This window comes from Paroedura picta, chromosome 2 (genome assembly GCF_049243985.1).
Source record: "Paroedura picta isolate Pp20150507F chromosome 2, Ppicta_v3.0, whole genome shotgun sequence".
NCBI classification, from domain to species: Eukaryota; Metazoa; Chordata; class Lepidosauria; order Squamata; family Gekkonidae; genus Paroedura; species Paroedura picta.
Window position 1 is genome coordinate 92,973,400 of NC_135370.1, and position 22,566 is coordinate 92,995,965.

The 22,566-nt window shown below is 41.8% G+C and overlaps 1 protein-coding gene across 28 annotated transcripts in view; it reads left to right on the forward strand.

Annotated features, from left to right (window-relative positions):
- Nucleotides 1-22,566, forward strand: part of SOX6 (SRY-box transcription factor 6) — a 607,104-nt gene that overhangs the window by 272,331 nt on the left and 312,207 nt on the right. For all 28 annotated transcript variants that reach the window (XM_077321651.1, XM_077321668.1, XM_077321671.1 and 25 more), the window contains one exon: nt 4,559-4,769. In XM_077321651.1, the coding sequence (XP_077177766.1) occupies nt 4,559-4,769 (211 nt within the window). The remainder of the gene's footprint in view (nt 1-4,558; nt 4,770-22,566) is intronic.

Sequence of the window (22,566 nt, forward strand, 5' to 3'; positions counted from 1 at the left end):
TAGAACAGGGGGTCCTGTGGGCAGCTTTGGAAATTTGATACAGGATGGAGAGTGCAAACACAAAATGGCTGCTACCATAGGCAGAGCCAACCACAAAATGACAGAGAGTGAAGATATGCCTAACTTTAATAATGCTTCAAAATTCCAGGTAGAAGTTCTGCTTAAGGAACTGCCTTTTATAAATATTGTCTTGAATACACATAGCTTGCCTTTAATCACACAATTACCTTGTGTTGTGGTTTAGACCTACTACTGAAGCAGTTTTAATTAAAATTTGCACAGCCAATCAACTTTCCAATGGTAAATCAAAAGCCCTGCTGGGCAGAAGTCCCTCCGGGCCCTTTTCACTTTGTAAAAAAACTCAGAAGGTGCCAACAAAGGTTGGCAGGTGCCATGTATGGGATCCCTCCCTCTAACGGCTCTCCATCAGGTATATATGACTGTATGGAGACTATAGTGAAGTCAGGTCACAACTATAATGAGTTTAATAAAGTGGGGGATAGCTTACAAAAAGGTTATAAGAGGAATTCGCCTAAGGTGTAGTTCAGTTAGTCTGTTCATCAAGCATGCAACATTGTTATCAAATACTTTACTCAGAACCACAAGCAAAAAGTAGGGCATAGAACAGCATCACAACCAGAGCAACTTTTTAAATATACAGATACATTTACGCTATATTTGTGTGAAGCTCCAGTCTCAGCATTCATGCAATTAGATGCCCGGTGGCCATCAGGCAGTTCCTAAATGTTAGTTTTGATTTCTGTTTGCTGCAGGACTTGGGGAAGAAATCTGGGATTGGAGATGGTCAGTAAATCTGACAGTGTTACATATCTTTCTTAGTTTAATTAACTTTAATAGACCTTGTTGTTGTTGTTAGGTGTGAAGTCGTGTCCGACCCATCGCGACCCCATGGACAATGATCTTCCAGGCCTTCCTGTCCTCTACCATTCCCCGGAGTCCATTTAAGTTTGCACCTACTGCTTCAGTGACTCCATCCAGCCACCTCATTCTCTGTCATCCCCTTCTTCTTTTGCCCTCGATCACTCCCAGCATTAGGCTCTTCTCCAGGGAGTCCTTCCTTCTCCTGAGGTGGCCAAAGTATTTGAGTTTCATCTTCAGGATCTGGCCTTCTAAGGAGCAGTCAGGGCTGATCTTCTCTAGGACTGTCCGGTTTGTTCGCCTTGCAGTCCAAGGGACTCGCAAGAGTCTTCTCCAGCACCAGAGTTCAAAAGCCTCAATTCTTTGATGCTCGGCCTTCCTATGGTCCAACTTTTGCAGCCATACATTGCAACTGGGAATACCATAGCCTTGACTAAACACACTTTTGTTGGCAGGGTGATGTCTCTGCTTTTTAGGATGCTGTCTAGATTTGCCATAGCTTTCCTTCCCAGGAGCAAGCGTCTTTTAATTTCTTTGCTGCAGTCCCCATCTGCAGTGATCTTGGAGCCCAGGAAAATAAAACCTGTCACTATCTTCATTTCTTCCCCATCTATTTGCCAGGAATTGAGAGGGCCGGACGCCATGATCTTCGTTTTCTTGATGTTGAGTTTCAAGCCAACTTTTGCACTCTCCTCCTTCACCCGCATCAACATGCTCTTTAGTTCCTCTTCACTTTCTGCCATTAGAGTGGTATCATCTGCATATCTGAGGTTGTTGATATTTCTCCCTGCAATCTTAATCCAAATTTGTGACTCCTCTAATCCCACCTTTCTCATGATGTGCTCTGCATACAAGTTAAATAGGTAAGGCGACAGTATACAGCCTTGCCGAACTCCTTTCTCAATTTTGAACCAATCAGTGATTCCATGTTCAGTTCTCACTGTTGCTTCTTGACCTGCATATAAGTTTCTCAAGAGACAAATAAGTTGCTCTGGTATTCCCATCTCGTTAAGAACTTGCCACAATTTGTTGTGCTCCATACAATCAAAGGCTTTAGCATAGTCAGTGAAGCAGAAGTAGATGTTCTTCTGGAACTCCCTAGCTTTCTCCATGATTCAGCGTATGTTGGCAATTTTATCTCTAGTTCCTCTGCCTCTTCGAAATCCTGCCTGTACTTCTGGAAGTTCCCAGTCCACATATTGCTGGAGCCTAGCCTGTAGGATTTTGAGCATAACTTTGCTAGCATGAGAAATGAGTGCAATGGTGCGGTAGTTTGAACATTCTTTGGCATTGCTCTTCTTTGGGATTGGAATGTAAACTGACCTTTTCCAATCCTGTGGCCATTGTTGAGTTTTCCAAATTTGCTGGGATATTGAGTGTAGCCCTTTTACTGCATCATCTTTTAAGATTTTGAATAGTTCAACTGGAATGCTGTCACCACCACTAACTTTATTGTTGCTCAGACTTCCTAGGGCCCATTTGACTTCACATTCCAGGTCAGTAACTACCCCATTGTGGTTATCAGGGATGTTAAGTTCGCTCTTGTTCTTCTGTATAATTCTTCTGTATAATTTTGCCACCTTTTTTAAATCTCATCTGCTTCTGTGAGGTCCCTACCATTTTGGTCCCTTATCATACCCATCTTTGCATGAAACGTTCTCTTCATATCTCCAACTTCTTGAAAAGATCTCTGGTCCTCCCCATTCTATTGTTTTCTTCTATTTGTTTGCACTGTTCATTTTAGAAGGCATTCTTATCTCTTCTAACTTTTCTCTGGAATTCTGCATTCAATTGGGTATATCTTTCTCTTTCTCCCTTGCCTTTCACTTCCCTTCTCTCCTTAGCTATTTGTAAAGCTTCCTCAGACAGCCATTTTGATTTCTTGCATTTCTTTTTCTTTGGGATGGTTTTAATTGCTACCTCTTGTACAATGTTGCGAACCTCCGTCCATAGTTCTTCAGGCACTCTGTCTATCAGATCTAGTTCCTTAAATATATTTGTCACCTCTACTGTATATTCGTCGGGGATATGATTTAGTTCATACCTGAGTGGCCTTGTGCTTTTCCCTACTTTCTTCAATTTAAGCCTAAATTTTGCAATAAGAAGCTGATGATCTGAACTACAATCAGCTCCTGGTCTTGTTTTTACTGACTGTATAGAACTTCTCCATCTTTGGCTGCAGAGCACATAGTCAATCTGATTTCTGTGTTGACCGTCTGGTGTTGTCCAGGTGTAGAGTCATCTCTTGGGTTGTTGGAAAAGAGTGTTTGCTATGACCATTGTATTCTCTTGACAAAATTCTACCAGCCTGTGCCCTGCTCCATTTTGTACTCCAAGGCCAAACTTGCCTGTTATCCCAATTATCTTTTGGCTTCCTACTTTAGCATTCCAATCCCCCATGATGATAAGTACATCATTTTTTGGCGTTGCTTCTAGAAGGTGTTGTAGGGTTTCATAGAACTGGTCAACTTCATCCTCTTCAGCAGCAGTGGTTAGGGCAGAGATCTGGATTACTGTGATATTGAATGGTTTGCCTTGGATTCGAACTGAGATCATTCTGTCCTTTTGGGGATTGTATCCCAAGACTGCTTTTCCTACTCTCTTAGTGATTATGAAGGGTACTCCATTTCTTCTGTGAGATTCTTGTCCACAGTAGTATACCTGATGGTCATCTGAATTAAATTCACCCATTCCTGTCCATTTTAGTTCACTGATTCCTAAAATGTCAATGTTCAGTCTTGCCATCTCTTGTTTAACCACGTTCAGCTTGCCTTGATTCATGGATCTGACGTTCCAGTTTCCTACGGAATAAAAATATTTACAGCATCGGACTGTCTTTTCGCCACCAGTTAGTTCCACAACTGAGCGTCCTTTCGGCTTTGGCCCAGTTGCTTCATGCATTCTGGTGCTACTCGTACAAGCCGTCTGCTCATTCCCGGTAGCATAGTGGACACTTTCAAACCTGAGGGGCTAATCTTCTGGCATCATAGCATTTTGCCTTTTGAACTTGTTCATTGGGTTTTCATGGCAAAGATACTGGAGTGGTTTGCCATTTCCTTCTCCAGTGGATCACCTTTAGTCAGAGCTCTCAGCTATGACCTGTCCGTTTTGGGTGGCCCTGCATGGCATAGCTCATGGCTTCACTGAGCTATGCAAGCCCCCTTGCCATGGCAAGGCAGCAATCCTTGAAGGGGGTTAATAGACCTAGAAGTAGTTAATTTTGCAGTGTTTTTCTTTAGGGAAGAATAGACAATAGAGAACAACTTTCTACGGATGGCTGTCAGAAGCCATTACAAGAAAAGGGGTTCCAAAATGCATAATGCCCATTTATCCCCCAAAATTTTGAATGCCTTCAAAATGTTTGCTTATTGGATTTCTGGTAAGCAGTTTATGGCTATAGTTAAGATTCACAGGATTGTATAGTGCTTTGGAATTTTCTATACTATATTTTTGCATACTTCCATCTACGACCTGAATGACAAAGTGAAATTTCAAAGGCAGTCAAAAGTCCCTAATAGTATTTATTTCTCCACAACAATGAAAGTAAAAATGAAACTAAAATTACTGTATTGTTTCATTTTTAATATAACCAAATGTTTAAGTACCATAATAAAATAATAAAATTTCTGGTATCCGAAGAATGTGTTTATTTTTAAATTCCTGTGTTTGTTTCTTACAGGAATCAGAAAGTAATAAGTTATGTTCCTTATATTCCTTCCGAAATACTTCTACCTCACCACATAAGACCGAAGAAGGAGGTCGCGACCGCAGTGACCTAATGACTAGTGTTAATTTTGGAACTCCAGAACGCCGCAAAGGAAGCCTTGCCGATGTGGTGGACACACTGAAACAGAAGAAGCTAGAGGAAATGACCAGAACTGAGCAGGAGGGTATGTGTCAGCAAAACATTTTCTGATCACTTTCCTTATGCGTCTTAATATAATAAAGATTTGAGACCAGAACGGTATAGTATAGGCTTCTCCATTTTAAATTATCTGATAAAATTATCTGAAACTTTTCTACATAAATATGTACTTTAAATTGATTAATGTGAAACTTAGGTGTAAACTGCACAGAGCTTTTATTGCAACCCGAGATCGATTCAGTCCCTGCCCTCTACACAGAATGCGATTTCCGTTTGGATTTGGGGCGATTTAAATTTTCCTTCTGCAGCAAGAAGGATTGATCCGGAGTGACCCCACCTTTATCGTGCGATATCTCAGTGCTTTTAATCCTCAATATCCATTTGGGAAAGAAAGTTCTGTGGTAGAGAACCCCTGATAGGCTACACCTGGTCATGTGACACACTTGCCTTAAAGGAGAAGCCCCTAATTTCTCTCAACTTCTGTCGGTCCTGGATTTTTCCTCCCTCCTCTGCCTTTTTCGATCTTCTCCCCCTCCCCTCCAAGAAAAGAAAGATGCTCCCTGCCTGGTTCCTCTCCCCCCACCCTTCAAGAAAAGAAAGAAAGAGGCTTGGCTCCCCCCACCTTCTGAACTACCTTAACCACTTGCAGAAGACTTTCCTGTTTCAATGGGGGGGGGGGGGGGAGAAGAAGACCCAAGTTCAAAGCGATCTGAATTCAACAGGATTGACCATGGAATAAAGAAAGTAAGTGCAGACTCTGCCCTAGTTTTGTGGACAATATACTAACAGCTCTCAAATATATTCTCTGAAGAAAAAAGTTGTTTATTTAAGAAGGGATTTCAGTCAAACTTTAGTATTGAAAGCTCCATGAAATATCTAGTTGAGAAATCATGCTTCTTGTATCCTGATCCAGTATTGGAATTAAGTTTTATATACAATACTAGGATTGAGCTAACCAATATTCATGTTGGTTTCATCAATAATTTTAAAATTTTGCTTTGCCTGATGTTCGGAGTAGCTGTGGGATCTGCACTAGGTCTAGCAGGCCGATTCCGCATTGGCGGCACTGCTCCAGCTGCTGCTGGTGTGTTGCGGTGTGCTGCAGTGGAGCTGTATGCTTCACTGCTTCTGTGTCCCCACAGGGGAAACATTTCGGCGGTAGAGCAGGCCCACCACTGAAATATGTCCTCATGGGGGATGCAGCCGCGGCGAAAAGTTTCCGTTGCATGGTGAAGCCAAGTTGGGTATTTTCGGCTCCTCTGGGCCTCTGTAGGTTTAGCCCGGTTATGTAACCCCATGGTCTATTTTATTATTTTGTTGAAATTTTAAACCCTATTTTTATATGTCTTATACATATTTATGCCAATAAAAGGTTACTGACTGACGGATTAGCCCTGCTTCCATGTGAGCTCCCTCCTGGCCTTTCCTTCCCATACAGAATCGGCCTCTGTGGTGGTGCAGTTCAGGAACTCTTCATAGCACAGCAGCGGTTGTGTAGCTGAGGAACTCAGACACTGGCAGCAGTAAAGCCCCAGGATTACACTGTGCCTGTCATGAAAGTGGTTGGGAGAAAGTCTCCAATGACTTACACACAGCATCTGCAGGCAAGCCAGCAGAGACTCCTTCCTGCCACCACTCTGGACAGCTTGCCTGGAATAGTACAGTTCCTTCCTGCCAGCTGTCTGGTGAGCTGCAGAGAGCTGGAGGAAGGCACGGTGCTGGCTCACCTGGAGCAGCTCTGAGTGATACACAGAAAGCTGCCTGAAGAAAGTGTGTGTATGGGAGAGGTGGGATTTCCCCCTCCATGTGTCTCACAGGTTCTCAACTGTCTTTCTGTATTCTTTGTATTCTTTACCTTTGCGTTGTATTGGAAAAATATAATTTCTTGTGTCATCTTTCTCTATAATGTTCTGCAGGTCTAGGACAACAAACTAGAACTTGGAAAAAGGTTAGATTTTCAAATGTCAGGTGATCCATGCCCGAACAGTAGATTTAGACCTATATATTTTAGTGGTTAGAGAATGGACATATTCAGATGTAAAAGTTAAACTTTGCAGTTCTAAAATTGATTTAGCAGAGTAGCTAAAATTGAGAAGAAGCTATATGTAGAAGTAGATCCATGACAGATTCTACATCCATTTCTTGGCTTGATTTTTATATGACAAATATGTTCTATATAGGTGTTTTAAGCGTCTCCACAGTGATAATGTCCCAGATTTTTTGCAGCCATCTGTCTACAAACTTAGAGTTTTGAAGTTATTTTTTCCTCTTTTTTTGTTTTAAAGTTTCTGGCTTTAGTTTGATGGCTACAGTAAAGGAAACTATTTAAAATTCTAGTTCTGTTCTGGCTCGTCTTTTACTGAGATGCCATAATTGTTTTGTTGATCATGGTGGAAAGTAAGATTTGTTTCAAGATTTTTTTTAAATTCAGTTTGAATACCAATGTGTATGCCAAGGTGACCTGGGCTTCCATAGTCAAGGATGTATCCAAGATTACACCCAGACTCTGGACTGTTGCTTAAGTTGTTAACAGGATGCCATCAAGAGTCAGGAGTTATATCAACCTATCTAGAGCATGCCTCCCCAGCTAGAGGATTCAGCTTCTGCGAACTCTGCTTGAGCCATTTTTCCACAGTCTGCAAACATCTGCCCAAAGAATCTCAGGTTGTCGATAGATGACCATCCATCGGCAGATATAGCTGAGTGTCATAAGGAAATGGAACTTAGATTCTTGAAAGCTCATTCAGTAAAATTTTTGTTGGTCTCTAACGTGTTACTGGACATGAATCTAATGTTTCAAAGAATTATTTAGTTACCTTCCCTACAAATTCTTGTGTGTCATTGCCCTCTCCCCCCAATTTATTAGCTTGTATTGTGGCTAGAATTTCAAACTCCAGCTGGGGAAATCCCTGAAAATTTGGAGGAAGTGCCTGAGGCGGGGAGAGTCTGGTCAGGAAACAGAACACAACTGGGATGGGATGGGATGGAAGTCTAGAACTGGCTTTCTCAACTAGGGTTTCTTGATGGCTCTGGATGGGTTTCCTGAAAGAGTGGGAGTTAATTTATTTTTATATACTTTTTAAATTTGTTGAACATTTATCAGGTGATATAACTACATATGGTCATGTCAATCCACCCCTCTCAAAATGGCCCTGGTGGACATGTACACAGCTATGGTTCCCAACTTATTTTCTACATGATCACACAACTTCTGGGAGTCTCAAAGCCTGGAAAATGTTTCAGGTGTTTGTCAATGGTAAAAAAGTTGCGAAAGGCTGGTCTAGGACTTCCATTTTGCATAGACCACCATCAAAGCTGCTATTTCTTCTATGGGAACTGCCTTTGTAGTATGCAGATCAGGTATAATTCTTGGAGAACTACAGGCCGTATTTTAAAGTTGGGAACTCTAGCTATAGCTGATTTAAAGTTTAATTGCAATTAGAGATACTTTCACACTTAAAATAAAAGTGTAGTCATATACAAGTGTTTAATGGGGCATATTTCTACCATGTGGTGAAAAATGTTTCAACAACTGATGAAACTGTTTTCATCTGCAGAAATATTTTGCATATCTGTATAGGTGCCCTTTATATTAGCTACATCTTGTTGAGTTACTTTCCCTTTTTTGTTGATATTTTTGTAATGAGAAAACTTGCTCACCTGCTGTTAGAAATTGAAATTGTGAATGTATTGCAGTTTTTTAAACAGCAAAATAATGATGATGATATTATCCATTCAGTTGTGTCTGATCCTCAGCGATTCTATAGGAAAGTTTTCGCCATACATTTCTGTCAATGACTGCTTCTTTTAGTTAGTTAATGGTAACCTTGTATTGGCTTTGATTGTGTCGAGCCATGATCAATACTGAATATTAATTTACAGCAAATATTGCCAAGTTTGTGGGATCATATTCCAAATCCTGATACATGAGAGCCAGTTTGGTGTAGTGGTCTAATCTGGCATGCCAGGTTCGATTCTGCGCTCCCTCACATGCAACCAAACTGTTCTGACTGAGCAGTGATATCAGCGCTCTCTCAGCCTCACCCACCTCACAGGGTGTCTGTTGTGGGGAGAGGAATGGGAAGGCGAATGTAAGCCGCTTTGAGCCTCCTTTGGGTAGGGAAAAGCAGCATATAAGAACCAACTCTTCTTCTTCTTCTTTATTTTTATAAATCATTAGGTAAGCATTGTAGTCCTTGTGGCATATTTGGTTGTCTGTTATTATAAAATATCACAAGGCTAAATATGCCTACAGAGTCATTGATCTGAGAAATTATTGCCAAAGTTGAAGCTGTAATTCCTGGCTTTCCTACCAGTTATTCTATGCAAAGTGCAGCAAACATTTCATTCTAATGAGATTTATAAAGCAATGAAACTGAAGCTCAGTTAGATTTAAGTATCATCTATCCTTTGTCACAGTGTGGCTTACAGTACATATTATGGTCTTTTGTTGCATAAGATTCAGGCTGTCATCTGGATGAATCAATAGGTTTGTATAGAATCAGCAGTATTTTGAAGAACCATTTAAAGATTAAATCCCTGTTTTGGGTACACTGCAGCTTTTCTCTAGGAGCAGAATGCAAGGGTTTCAAAGGCTCCCAGGCATTTAAACCCCTGCTTTCTGTTCCTGGTAAAAAGCTACAGGGGATAGAAAACAGGGTTTAAATGGCGCAGAACAATATTATATATCAAATTTTAAAGACAGAACTTGTAAATTATATTAGCCCCAAGCAAAATGGAGCCCCCCCCCCAAATCAATACAGAAAAAAATCCTGGCAAAAATGAAAGGGATTCAGGGTATGTGTGTGATAAGTGTGGGGAAAAGAAATGCTTCCAAAAGGGGGAAGCACTGTGATACTCACAACCCACACTCACCCAAACACACACAAAAAATCCCTTCCAGTGAAACCATGACCACTTTAACACACAAAACCCAAATTGCACCCAAATAGGCCTTCTTACATACAACACAAACTTAGTTAACAGGCTAACAGATTTTAAAACTTCACAAGGCAAGGCACCAGGACTCTTCAGCAGCCAGCAGCAAAAGAAGGGAGGCAGAGCTAGAACATAAGGTGGCAAGCCTTGCCTCTTGATTTGCAGTGCCCAGGAAAATTTCCCAGTAAACTTCATGCCTCATTTAAGGGACTGAGGCAAATTGATCCCCAGCTTTAATGCTGGGACTCTAATTTGGTTGAAGATGAAGTTCATTTAAGGATTTTTAACATTTCTAGGTGTGTGTATGTATAATATGAGTCCTAAAAATGATAGAAATGATGTCTAATCAGAATTTCACTTGAGCAGCTGTGACTGTGGAGGTCAACAGACCCTGCCTAGGAGAATATGGCCCAGCTGGTTAAATATGGTTGTTGTACTGATTTAAATGGTCAAGTGCTGTTTGTAATCTGGGACCGTCTGTCTGTAAAAGGAACAGTGAGTGTGTCAGTATAAACATACAGCTGTTTTAATCACTCTTTAATTATGGTACTTCAGCCAATATCATGCCATGTATATTGCACCACAAAAACCCGTCTGTTGGTTGCATATCTTGCATTAGCTGCAATATCTATTTGATTGTGTTAAAAACTAGTACAGCCACGCACTGAACTTGGCTGAAATCAAACAATAACTCTATTGGTTACAGTTAGGGGTATGCATTTTGATATGCCCAAGCTGAAATTTGGATGTGATCAAGGCCAGCTTGAAAGTACTTGAAATGATGCAATACCCCATTGAAATTCCAGGAATAACAGAAAATTATCTTTCAGAATTTCTGGTGTGTTTTGGAGTTTCTCTGAAAGACAGGAGTGGAGAGAGAAAGAAAGGAAGCTGGCTGAATAACAGCCTCTAACCACGACGTTTTAAGAAGAGTAGGTGTTTTGTATGCCACTGTGACTACTTCTTCCCACACCACTGGGGGATATTTATTGGGTATTAACAAAAGTAGTAGTAGAAGAAGAGTTGGTTCTTAAATTCTGCTATTCTGTTCTGGATTTCCATTTGACTGTTATGAAATTTGTGGGAAATTAGGATAGGAATGGTAGAGGACAGGAAGGCCTGGAGGATCATTGTCCATGGGGTTGCGATGGGTCGGACATGACTTCACACCTAACAACAAAGGATAGGAAATATGAATATGGTGCCCAGGATGTCTATCTTGCCTTCTCACTTTTAGCCTTCTGGAAATTTGTAAAGAACATACTCTTCTCAAAGGCTTTTGGTGTTTGCTTGACTGAACTGTACTGAGCTTTGCTTATGATTGCAAATTTCTCTGCTGACCAATGGCTTTATCTAATTTTATTTAATTATTCACAATGTTTTAAACTGTTTTTCTGTGTAGTTAGTTTAGGACTGTTCATTGCCATTTTAAATTTTGTTTTGTATTGCTTTATTATAGCCTCTTGAGGCGCAGAGTGGTAAGGCAGCAGACATGCAGCCTGAAGCTCTGCCCATGAGGCTGGAAGTTCAATCCCAGCAGCTGGCTCAAGGTTGACTCAGCCTTCCATCCTTACGAGGTCGGTAAAATGAGTACCCAGCTTGCTGGGAGGTAAACGGTAATGACTGGGGAAGGCACTGGCAAACCACCCCGTATTGAGTCTGCCAAGAAAATGCTAGAGGGCGTCACCTCAAGGGTCAGACATGACCCGGTGCTTGCACAGGGGATACCTTTACCTTTTTAAATTGTTTTATTGCTGCCTTATTTAGTTGAGTATTGCATTTTGTACCAACCTTGGTTTTAACCTTCTTGTAAATCTTATCTTATGGTGTACAACATAGGTTATGTTGGAATGGGTCTGCTTTAGCTTGCAGGCCCTCTTCTACCCTGCCTACTCCAAGGTATTCCTAACTCCTGGAAAGGTTTCTGTGTGTTATGTGTCAGGTAATAACTTCCACCACTGACTTTTATATGGAATTGCCTTTGAGAGGGCCAGCCCTTACAGCTGTCCTTTTCAATTCTGAGGCCTTGCCTCTGTGTCTCCCACTGCCTAGCACCTGGCCACCATGGGGACAATTTACCATTAGGTGTTCTCATGAAGAAATAGCTGCTTGCCAGTTTCCAGCTTCCCTCTCTTCTTAGCCCCCCTCCCCTTTACAGTAGCATGTATGAGACAGTGGAGATCTATGTAGTACAGAGAACCACCACTAGCACCCAAAGTTATAAAGCATATATCAAAAGGAAAAGGTATAAAAATAAGGAACCAAAAGAAATTGGGAAAAAGACAAATCCTCTGTCCCTCTCCTATACATGCCCTGTCAGATATTAAAATACAGGACAGAATCCTTAACTTAAGAAGTTGCAGATCTCTACCAGGGCTCCATTACATTGGAATTTCTTTCAGCTCTCCAGGCTAACACATTGCCAATGGCTGCATGCCTCCGATCTCAAGAGATCTCTGTTCCCCTGATGGACTTGATGCCAAAGAGATCTTCTTCTTGCTGCCAGGAGGTTTTATCATCTTTGTTTCTCCCCCCACTGCCCAGGTCAACCTGGGTTAACAAGCCACTTCCTAGGAATCTCTAGGAATCCCTTCCTGGAGATTATTCTTGGAGGCTGTCTAGCATTTTAAACCTCCAAATCTCTCTTGGAAGAGGAGGAGAACATTGCCTCTCACCAGACCTGTTTACATTTGTATGAAGGTGAGCAAGTGACTGTCTTCCTCCTACCTGCATGGTTTCAGCCCGAGGGTGGGCAGGGTGTGGGAATCACTATTAAAATGTTGATTTCTCCCTCCACGGTAATATCTTCACATAGGTAAATTAATATTCTCTGGTTTATAAAATAAATAGGAACATTCAATAAAATAATAACCATACTTTCAGTCTAAACCCAAAATGAGTGTGCAATGGGTTGATTAAGCCATCTGGTGCTGATTTTTCTTATAATTTAGTCTGTCAATTTAAAAAGATGCTACATTATTATCAAATCATATGCATCATATGAATCAATATTTGTATAGTAAAATAACTGTGCCATTTAATAAAATATGAGTTCTGTTATATCAACAATTAATAAAGGGTGTTCATTTCTGGACAAAATCACCTTGGTAGATCCACGCTTAGGCCAAAGGAAGTTCTTTCAACCAGAGGAATCTTTTTCCAATTTAAATTACTGGAACAAGTACATTATGTAAGTCAAGACTTCAAATTCTGCCCAGTGGTGTGGTAGTATCCAGGCCAATAAATCTTTGTTTCCCATTAATTACTGGTATAATAGACAGAAGTCTCCACTAATTTATGTAAAATAAGCCTTCAGGTGTGACCATACATAAGATTCATTTTATAGGCAGTGGATAGTTGTATTATTTCAGAAGGAAGATCAGTGGATTCAAGTTAAATCTTAATCCTGTAATGGAAAATTCTTTCACCCCAAATTGCACTGTTTTTGTTACATGAGGAGGATTCGTTACTCCTTTTAACTTTTTAGGAATAATGTTAGTGTGAAGCAATTTCCTCTTGTATTGGAAACTGATGAAAAATATTACTGCAATTTCAAATGAATGTCAAATTTCAAAATTAATTAATTGATTTATTTAGATACTATATACAGTTTTAGATTTCATGCTACTCATGATACAGTTCCTGTTAAGGATTAGTTTGAGGGCTAGTTTGTAGATAGTTTAATTCATATACTAATATACTATACAGCTGCATGTACCTAAATAAATGTCTAAGGAACTTACAAGCTGTTTGGAAGGCCATTTTCATGGGGCCATGGTGGCAGATGTGCATATTCTTAAATAACTGCTGTGATGAAGCCTTCCTAAATATTTAAGCTTTTATTTATATTTTCAAACATAGCAAATCTATTGAAATGCAATGATGTGAGGTTCAGCCTTGAAACAGTAGCTCTTGTTTTTACTTATTTCCTCTGACAGTTGTTCCTAGGGCATTAATTGTGAACACTGCTAGTTTAGGTTTAAGTGACAAGGGTTCTACTCTATTCTTACACTATTTATGATGTTGCACATAAAGATTTTGTTTGACCTCATAATATCTGTGGAGCAGATTCATAATTAAAATAAGACAAACTGAATAAATTAACCCCTTTCAGCCTTCACGTGAACTCTTGCTCTGGAGAGTGAATCTGGGGTTCATGACATTTAAGTATCATGGAGTAAGAACTTGGGGGTATCACCTTTTTGTCAAGATAGCATATGATCTGTTTATGCATAAGGTCTTGGGTTCACTCCTGAGCATCCCTAGTTAAAGTTATCAAATTGAAGGGTGTAAAAATTGTATGCTTAATGCCTTTGCTGTTTTCAGAAGCCTGTTTATTAATATTGCTGGATTTTCTTTGCTAAAGATGAAGCACTGGTAAGTGAATAGAGTGGAGCTGTTGATCATAGAATGGTTACCTTACCTTGGCAGTCATTTAATTCAAGCACTAGTTGCGTTCACTGAACTCTAGCTATCTGATTACCTTTATGGGTTTTTTTCATGATTTACCATGGAGTGGTCATTTCTGGTAGTAAATTTGGGGATTTTACTGAAATAATATATCCAATTCCCTAACTTGCCTATATGACTAAGATTGAAATGTGGTAGTATGGATGTAAGATTTCTGGAAATTTTGAAGCTGTGGGGGAAAGAAATAATTTCCCCTCCCCAATTTTTCCCAAGAAAAAAAATGAAAATTTGAGTAAAAAATAAAATATATATGTTTAAAATATACATGTCCCATCAACCCTAATTTTACTGCTTTAACAACATAAAATGACCCATTTGTAAATTACATAGCATTTAAAATTGTAATATTTGACATATATGTGGAATTCAATCAATAAATGCCTTAGTTTTGTTCAAGCAAAATTGCAGATGTGCTCATTAGGAGCTAAAACTACAGGCTGCTGCACCTTATGTTATCTTAGCACGTGTACCTTAATTTTTGCTATCTGCTGGGAGAAGGTTCAGTCCTCAGTCCTTCCAGTTTTTACGTATTTATTTATTTACTTACTAGCTTCAAAGCCCATTTAAAATAAATGGGCTTTGGAAGGGGAGAAGGGGAAAGGGGAAGGGAAGGAGAAGCCCCGCCCCCAGCTTACCTGATTGTCATTGTCCTCAGCAGCAGAGAGCTGGGTGATCATCCAGGAAGGCCTCTCGCCATGCCAGTGACGGGGCGAAAGGCCTTCCTGGATGCAGGGGCCCTAGAGATGGTGCTCCCAGCAGGGTGTGGCTGCAGAGAGCTGCCCCCAGGCCCAGGAAGGCATTGAAAGGCCTTCTCAGGCGCAGGGGCAACTGCAAGGCCCCGGTCAGCCAGGTTCACCGGTGGAGAGCTGTGCCTGGGCTTGGGAAGGCCTTTTGCCAAGTTTGCAACATGGCGAGAGGCCTTCCTGGGTCTGGGGGCAGCTCTTCGCTGGTGCGCCCGATGGGGAGTGGCCTCCTGCCTGCCCCTGGGCTCAGGAAGGCTTTCCCGGACCCAGGGGCAGCTCTCTGCTGGCACCACCTGCAGGGGAGTCCTTGCGGCTGCCCTTGTGCCCGGGAAGGCCTTTTACCGCATTGCAGATGCACCTAGAGGCCTTCTCGGGTCCAGAGACAGCTCTCCGCCGGCGCGGCTATTGGGGAGGTCCCTCCCTGTTGTCCCTGGGTCCGCACTCTGCTGGCCACACCCTGATTAGCCCTATTCCAGATCGGACAGCCGGACTCGCTCCACCCCAGGGCCTGTTTCCCTTTTATATTTTGATTTATCGATCACCACTCCTTGACCATGCCAGCTTGTGGTGATCTACAAAAAGACTGAGGTTTCACTGAGATTTTGGTACAGTTTGTCCCCTACCTCCTGATCCCTCCCAAAATTGGGCAATAAACTGTTTTTTTACCCATTCTGTGGGTGAATTTGTCACAGTGGTTTGAGGGTAGACGTGAAAAGGTAAACCATATCAGGTCGAAAGGACAACAGAATTGCAGTTGTTGGGAAGAAATGCTCTCGTCATGAAGATCTAGTAACCTTCTAGATGCAGAAATACAACTTTATGAGCTTTACTAGCTTCAAAACCCATTCCTAAGAACGGGTCTTAAAAGGGCCCCCTCCCATGGCCCCTGGCCTGGTATCTTACGGTGGCTTTGGTCCGCAGCTCGCAGCCGGATCAAGTGGGGTGGGTGGGGGCCGGCCAGCTCGCTAGCAGGCTTGGGACAGAGCTCCTTAGCAGGCAGTCAGCAGGCCGGGAGGCCGCAGTTAGCAGGCCCAGACTAGAAGGCCAAGAGGCCCTTATTAGCAGGCTCAGTGTAGCAGGCCAAGAGCCCCTTGTTAGCAGGCTCTCCACCACGACCCTTTTCCTAGGGCCCCCTCCCCTTACCTGCTGCCAGCTCCAGGCACTGAGGCGCATCTGAGAGCAAAGAGGCTAGAGTCCAGGGACAAAGGGCAGGAACTGCAGGGGCAGAACCAATCAGGGTGCAGGCAGCTTTGCTGGCTGCACCTTGATTGTCCCTATTCCAACGTGGACAACCGGACACGTTCCACCCACCAGGCTGTTTCACATATATAGAGAGGCACCATGGATAAGGATGAGCTGAATATGTCTTTAAAAGCATTCCACTCATTGGAATTTCATATTATAGTACTCCCCCAAATTTTCAATTTTTCTGCTGGAAATTTTTAAAAACTGCTTTAGAATCCCCCCCTCAGATAAAAAGCAATTAAAACTGTATGACATTTGAATAGATGCTGATTGTATGGTTTATATAGCTACAGTATATACATCTTAGCCATTTAGACATTGGTGCTCATTCATTTATTTTTCAATTTGGAAATTATTTTTGAGTGATTAAGATTGAATGGAACATTTTATATTGAGAATAAATCCCTTGAATTCCATCAACACCGAGCAGAGCTTGGTTTAAAGAAAATGACCCTTCTGCCTTCTGGCTTCAGTGTCCTACGCCCCTAAATATCCATCCATGACAGTAAAGGGGCCCTCGGAATGGGATATGACCCATATGGGCTGCAATGGGAGAATGAACTGGTGGAAATTTCCACTGTTCAAGGATAGATTTGGATCTAAGCCAATATCTCCTGAATTCCGCAGCAAGATATCAGTGTGCTCTAAGATGAAATATTATTTTTAAATTATTTGTATGTTGCTTTTCTCCCCAATGGGAACCCAAAACAATTAACATATTCTTCCTTTTTTATTATGACCTCTAAACAATGTGAAGTAGATTAGGCTGATATAATATCACTGTTCTGAGAATGTGGAGCGTTCAGTGGTGCATTGTAAACAATATCTCATTTCTCTGGCTACCAAGAGCCAATTGCTTGAGGTTCAGTTTTTCCTTGACTTGTATACTAAGAATACAATGCCATTTCAGAAGGCAGCCATGTTGGTCTGTAGTCAGTAGTGCCTTAGAGGACAGCAACGTATTTGGTGTCTGAGCTTTTAAAAGTCAACTCTCTTTGTCAGATACAGTATGTGATGAATGGAGCTTTGACTCAAATTTTAGAGCCTGAAAATCTTGTATCTTAAGGACTCTTGGATTCAAATCTAGATATCACTATTGTTATTATTGTTGTTGTTATTATTATTGGATTTATTTCCTGCCTCTCCCAATAGGCTTGAGGTGGGTCACATCAATCTCATGTTCCAACAGATATTTCTCGAAATACATTTCCTTTCTATTTTCCTTTGTGTGGCCTTCCATTCAGTACAATGTAACAGTAATAGAACTTGGATTATTTCATTTAACTTCCATTTAGTTAGAGTAATGAAAAAATAGAATAGTTGTTTAAGAACTTCTCTATATCTAATGGCAATGCCAGCTATGTGGTCAAATCTAATTTTATCACATCATGTCAAGTCACAATCTGTCACACATACATGTCAGCAGAAGACTTCTATCAAAACCTGTCATTTGTACTTTTTTCTAAAAGAAAGTTGACCATTTACATAAAACAAATGTCTAGACTATTCTTCCATTCGATGTAATTGGCATACAAGGTTTAAAGATTTTGATACTTTTTTGAATTGGTAAAAACAGGCACCACTGCTGTCCATTAAGTAGCACTGCTGTCCAGCAGACTGTCCATTAAGTAGCTCGAAACCCATAAACAATCCAATATGTTGCAGCAGATTTTCACTTCTGGATGAGATAAACCTGAACAGCACTAAAAAGTACCCTTGAACTTTTTCTGGGAAAAACTGCTGTTTTGTGATGGATCCATTATTATACATATACTAGAAATCAAGCCTGCTGCAGAGTAAATGCAGCGGGCACTAGCAGGGCTGGTGAGTTGTGTGGGGCATGCTGTGAGGCGGCGGCAGGCTCCGCCCCCCCGTGGCTGGCCGTCTATCTCAGTGGAGTCGCGGCGGTCTTCTCGTCCTGGCGTCTCCTGTGTCACTGGGGCGGCGGGTGGCGGCTGCGGTGCGGGCAGTGGGTAAGGCGTTGGTGGGAAAGTGGGGCGGTGGGCAAGACGCGGCGCGAACGGGCAGGGCGGTGGGTGGCAGCGGCGGCGCTGGAGCGTGCTCCGGCGGCGGCTGGTGGCAGCAGTCCCAAAGGTGAGGCAGCGGCGGCGGCTGTAGGCGTTTGCGGCGGTGCGTGGGGTGGGCGGAGGTGCAGGGGAACGGAGCACTGGGTGGGTGCTGTCGGGGTGGATGGAGGTTCGGGCACGGCGGCGGGTTGTGTGTGGCGGCAGTGGGGAGGTGGGGTGTTGGTGGTGGGGTCGTGGGCTGTGTGTTCTTTGCAGCGCTGCGCGGGGCAGGGTGTGACTTTGCGTTGGCGGGGCTAGGCAGGGAATGGCAGTCGGCCGCAAGCGGCCGAGGGGAGGGTGGATTGGGAGGAGCTTCGCACCTCATTGGTGAGTCCGACGGCAAGGGACCAATCGCGAGGCGCCCAGTGTGCGGCTTGCAATTCGTCCCTTGGAGGCAGACTGACACTCGGAGGGCCCAGTTGGCAGGCGCTTTGCGTCTGCCAATTGGGCCCTCTGAGTGTCAGTCCGGGGGAAGGGGCCTACGGGCACCCTTCCTCATCACGGACAGGGCCGCCGCCATGGCCCTTAACGAATTATTTAATCCGCGGAGCGGGTTAAAGATGATTATATAAAGTTCTATTATTGTTTAGCATTTTTTCAAACTCAAATACAAAATTACTGATGCCAGTCCTGCTGTCTTGTGTCCTCCTAGCTATACTTTGTAAAAATAATTTTACACTTTAATATGTGGCACCACAAGGACATGCTGATCCACGGAGACCTACCATATTGCCAACCCTGGAGTAGTGTTAAATGAGTATTACATCTCTGTCTAGCCTGCTATTTTTTGTTCGCAGATCCTATCCAATATGTCAGTACTACTTTCATCATTGGTGCAACCTGTCATCTGACTGTGAACTGAAACATATATGTGTCTCTTGCTAAATTAATAAAATATGTAAAATATATAAGTTTTATAGCATTTATTTTATTTTTAAAATATTTACATCTCTCCTCTTGAGTCATTGAATCTATTAGACAAAATGGCAGGAAAATTCCAAAGGATAGGAAATGATAGTATTAGCAGGCAATTCAAATTAAAATAAGTACAATAAATACAAAATATACAATACAAAATCAGTGGAAGTTAAGGTTTTCTTTAGGATTAACAAAAGTATTCTGAAGTCTTGCCATTTCTTTCTCTTCTGACTTGCAGCTATTAATAAAGAAAACTCTTAAAGGAAATTCTTCATGCATGCATTAATGTTGTGTATGTTGACCTTACATAAGTCAGTCTTCAATTTGTTTAGGTGAACAATCCTGGGTTTCTTTGGTGACGAACTTTGGTTTTAGTTTGCCTGATTCTCTCTGCCATCCCTGCTGTTTTGCAATAGTGCCTAAAAGTGCTTTAAGTGCTTGTGACCATGGTAATGAATGAAAATGTCTTTGGAGCACTGGGAGGATTGCATTAGACTGAATAGTCACCTTACTTGTAAAAGCACTATTAGAGAGGGGCAGCTGTAAGGAAGGATAACGATTTGTGTCCACTGCTTATTTACGGAACATTGTAAATGTATTATTTATTGAGAGCTCTCCAGACAGTGCTTGTCAGAATAAAAATGTCAGCACTAAGCAAAATGTTATGATAATACTAAAAATGCTAGGTATGCACTTTGGAAATATAGCTAATTAGATCAGTTTTTTAAAAGGGAATGATAGCAAAAATGTCCAATGTTGTTACATATGTTTAATACTAATATATTCCGTATTTTCAATAGGCTATTTGGTGTCAGAAACCTTTATCATTACTTTCAAAATAATTTTGACGCCGCTATGTTTTTCTCAGGCAGGCACAAAAAACAACTATGTCTAAGATCAGTCTTGTTTGGTGGTGAGAAAAGAAGGATGAAAGGGAGAATAGAAGGTGAAGAGTGTGAAGGAAATAACAAATCTTCTGCTCTGTGTTTTAGTCAAAAGCAATAAGATGATAAGTCTATAAACTAGGTTGGCAAGCACAATGCAAAGAGGCCTGAGGAAAATTTCCCTAGTGACAAGGATCTAAATGAGTTCAGATTAATCAGTAACTTAGAATCATACTTTGAAGGGACCTCCAGGGTCATACAGTCCAACCCCCTGCAGAATGCAGAAAATTCACAACTACCTGCCCACCCACAGTGACCCCAATTCCATGTCCAGATGATGTCCCCCCTTCAACATACTAAATAAGGGAACCCCCATTCAACTATTACTTTTATTTATTACTGCAAAGCTAAGAACTACCAAGTGGATTACCTTAAATTAATTGTGGTTCCTTGTGGTTGGTAATAGTCAACAGAAACAACTACCCTGGGACCCAATCTGTTCTGTAATTTCTAATTTCTAATTACTATGAGACTGAATGTGGGGAGAATGGCAGCAAAGGTGGAAGACAAATGTTGTTTTTTCTCTCCTGTTTCCTCTGACCACAGCTCAGTGAGGATTGGTGAAGTCACTTAAATGGTGGGGAGGAGCTGAATGTCCACTATGCCAAATGGCAACTGTGAAGGAGGCTGGGGAGGGAAGGCATATGGAATAACAGTGTGCCAACAAAGGGACAGGGCTTGCAGAGGGGAGAAGAGGAGGAAGGTCAGTGCATGAATTGGGAGGTAGCTGGGCTGTTTTGTATGTGCTGTCAGAGGGTTGCCAGGTCCCGCCACCCACCAGCAGGGAGTGGTGGTTAGGGTTGTTAACTTCAGGTTGGGAAACTTTTGGAGACTTGGGAGTGCAACTATGGAGGACTTTACTGGGTAAAATGCCATAGAGTTCACCCTCCAAGTATCCATTTTCTCCAGGGGAACTGTCTGTAGATGGCTTATAATTCTGGGGTATTCCTAGGTTCCACCTGGAGGTTGGCATCTCTAGCATTCAACTCTGAGGGGAAAGATATCTCAGCATCAGAAGGGAGTGAAGGATAAAAGGTATGCCACCTCATGTTTGAACAGCCATGTTGCTGAGAGGCAGAGTGAGTTTCAGAGAAGGTGAGATATGGCGATCACCCTTCTACCCTATACCTGTTCTCACGCCATGAAAGAAAAAGGGTCATGGGAAGTCTTGGCAATAACCTCTTAATCAAGGTCTTTGCTTCAATCCCACTGCTTCTGCGGAAAATGCAGGAGGTATGGGAAATGGTGTGCATGGGACATCTGGGAGTCCCACGTTCAAACTCCCCCTGAGCCAGTACCCTGTCATCTGGGTCACCTGGGGCCAGTCACTTATCCTGGGCCACCTCACAGGCTTGTTGTTGGGGATGGGGATGGGATGGTGAAGGTAGGAATCCAGTGTACCTCAGAAACAAAGAACATGAGATGGATAATTGCCGAGGCTGGACATACGGGTGTGTGCTTAAAAACTACCCTATCTATTTGCTAGAAATATTACTAATTTCCTAAAAGTGCTATATATATAACAAGTAACTAATTCTTATGGAAATGCAAAATACCCTCCTTTTATGATAGCTCTTGGGAAAAATCTAGTCTTGCATATAATTTATTGAAGCTGTGGTTCTCCCAGTAAATCAATTGCTTTCACTCCTAGGAATCAATTGATTTTCTTTATATGTTGAGTAAAAATATTATTAGTTGGGTTTGCCTGTGTCATTTATAAAGTTTATATCTCTATTTTTTTTATGGCACACAAGGCCTGAGAAAGTAACATTATAATAATTATTATTATATTTCTAACACACCCTTCACCAAAGACTCAGGGTAGGTAACAACATATATAAAAACAATAATAAAATAGCAAGATAAATAAAAAAGTAGCTTAAAACTGCCTCTAATTTCCCAGTATGGGGCAGTACAGATTTTAAATGTAGTGAGGGCTTGGTTGATATTTTAGCAGGGAGGCCAGAATTTCTGTGTAATTTTTGGCATCAACTTCTTGCAAGCCCTGTAAAATGTCAGATCTGGCCCTTGTAATGAATGAGTTTGAGACCTCTGTCATAGATTCTGTCTTCCAAAGCAACCACCTTCTCCAGGGGAACTGATCTCTATAGTCTGGTGATGAGCTGTGATTTCAAGGTATCACTAGGTCCCTCCTGAAGGCTGGCATCCCTAATCAGTCTGCTTGGTGATTTAGTTTCTACCTCCTTATATGACTATCTGGGGACAGTATCTGACTCATGGATGTCTTCCACACGATGGATTTCGCATGGAATTGGGCAAGTCCAGGATGGTCCAAGACCTGGCCCAACTCAGGCCCTCAGTTGCCCCATAGCAAGGCAACACAGAGAAGTCCCCCATTGGCTAATGGTAAGGAAGTACATTAGCCTATGGGAGACTCTCAATCTTCTAATCATAGTTCTATCAAGCAGCATTACACTTGCATTGAGCCAGAGAATCCAAAACAGATTTTTAATCTTGTTAAAATGTTAGGAAAAGTG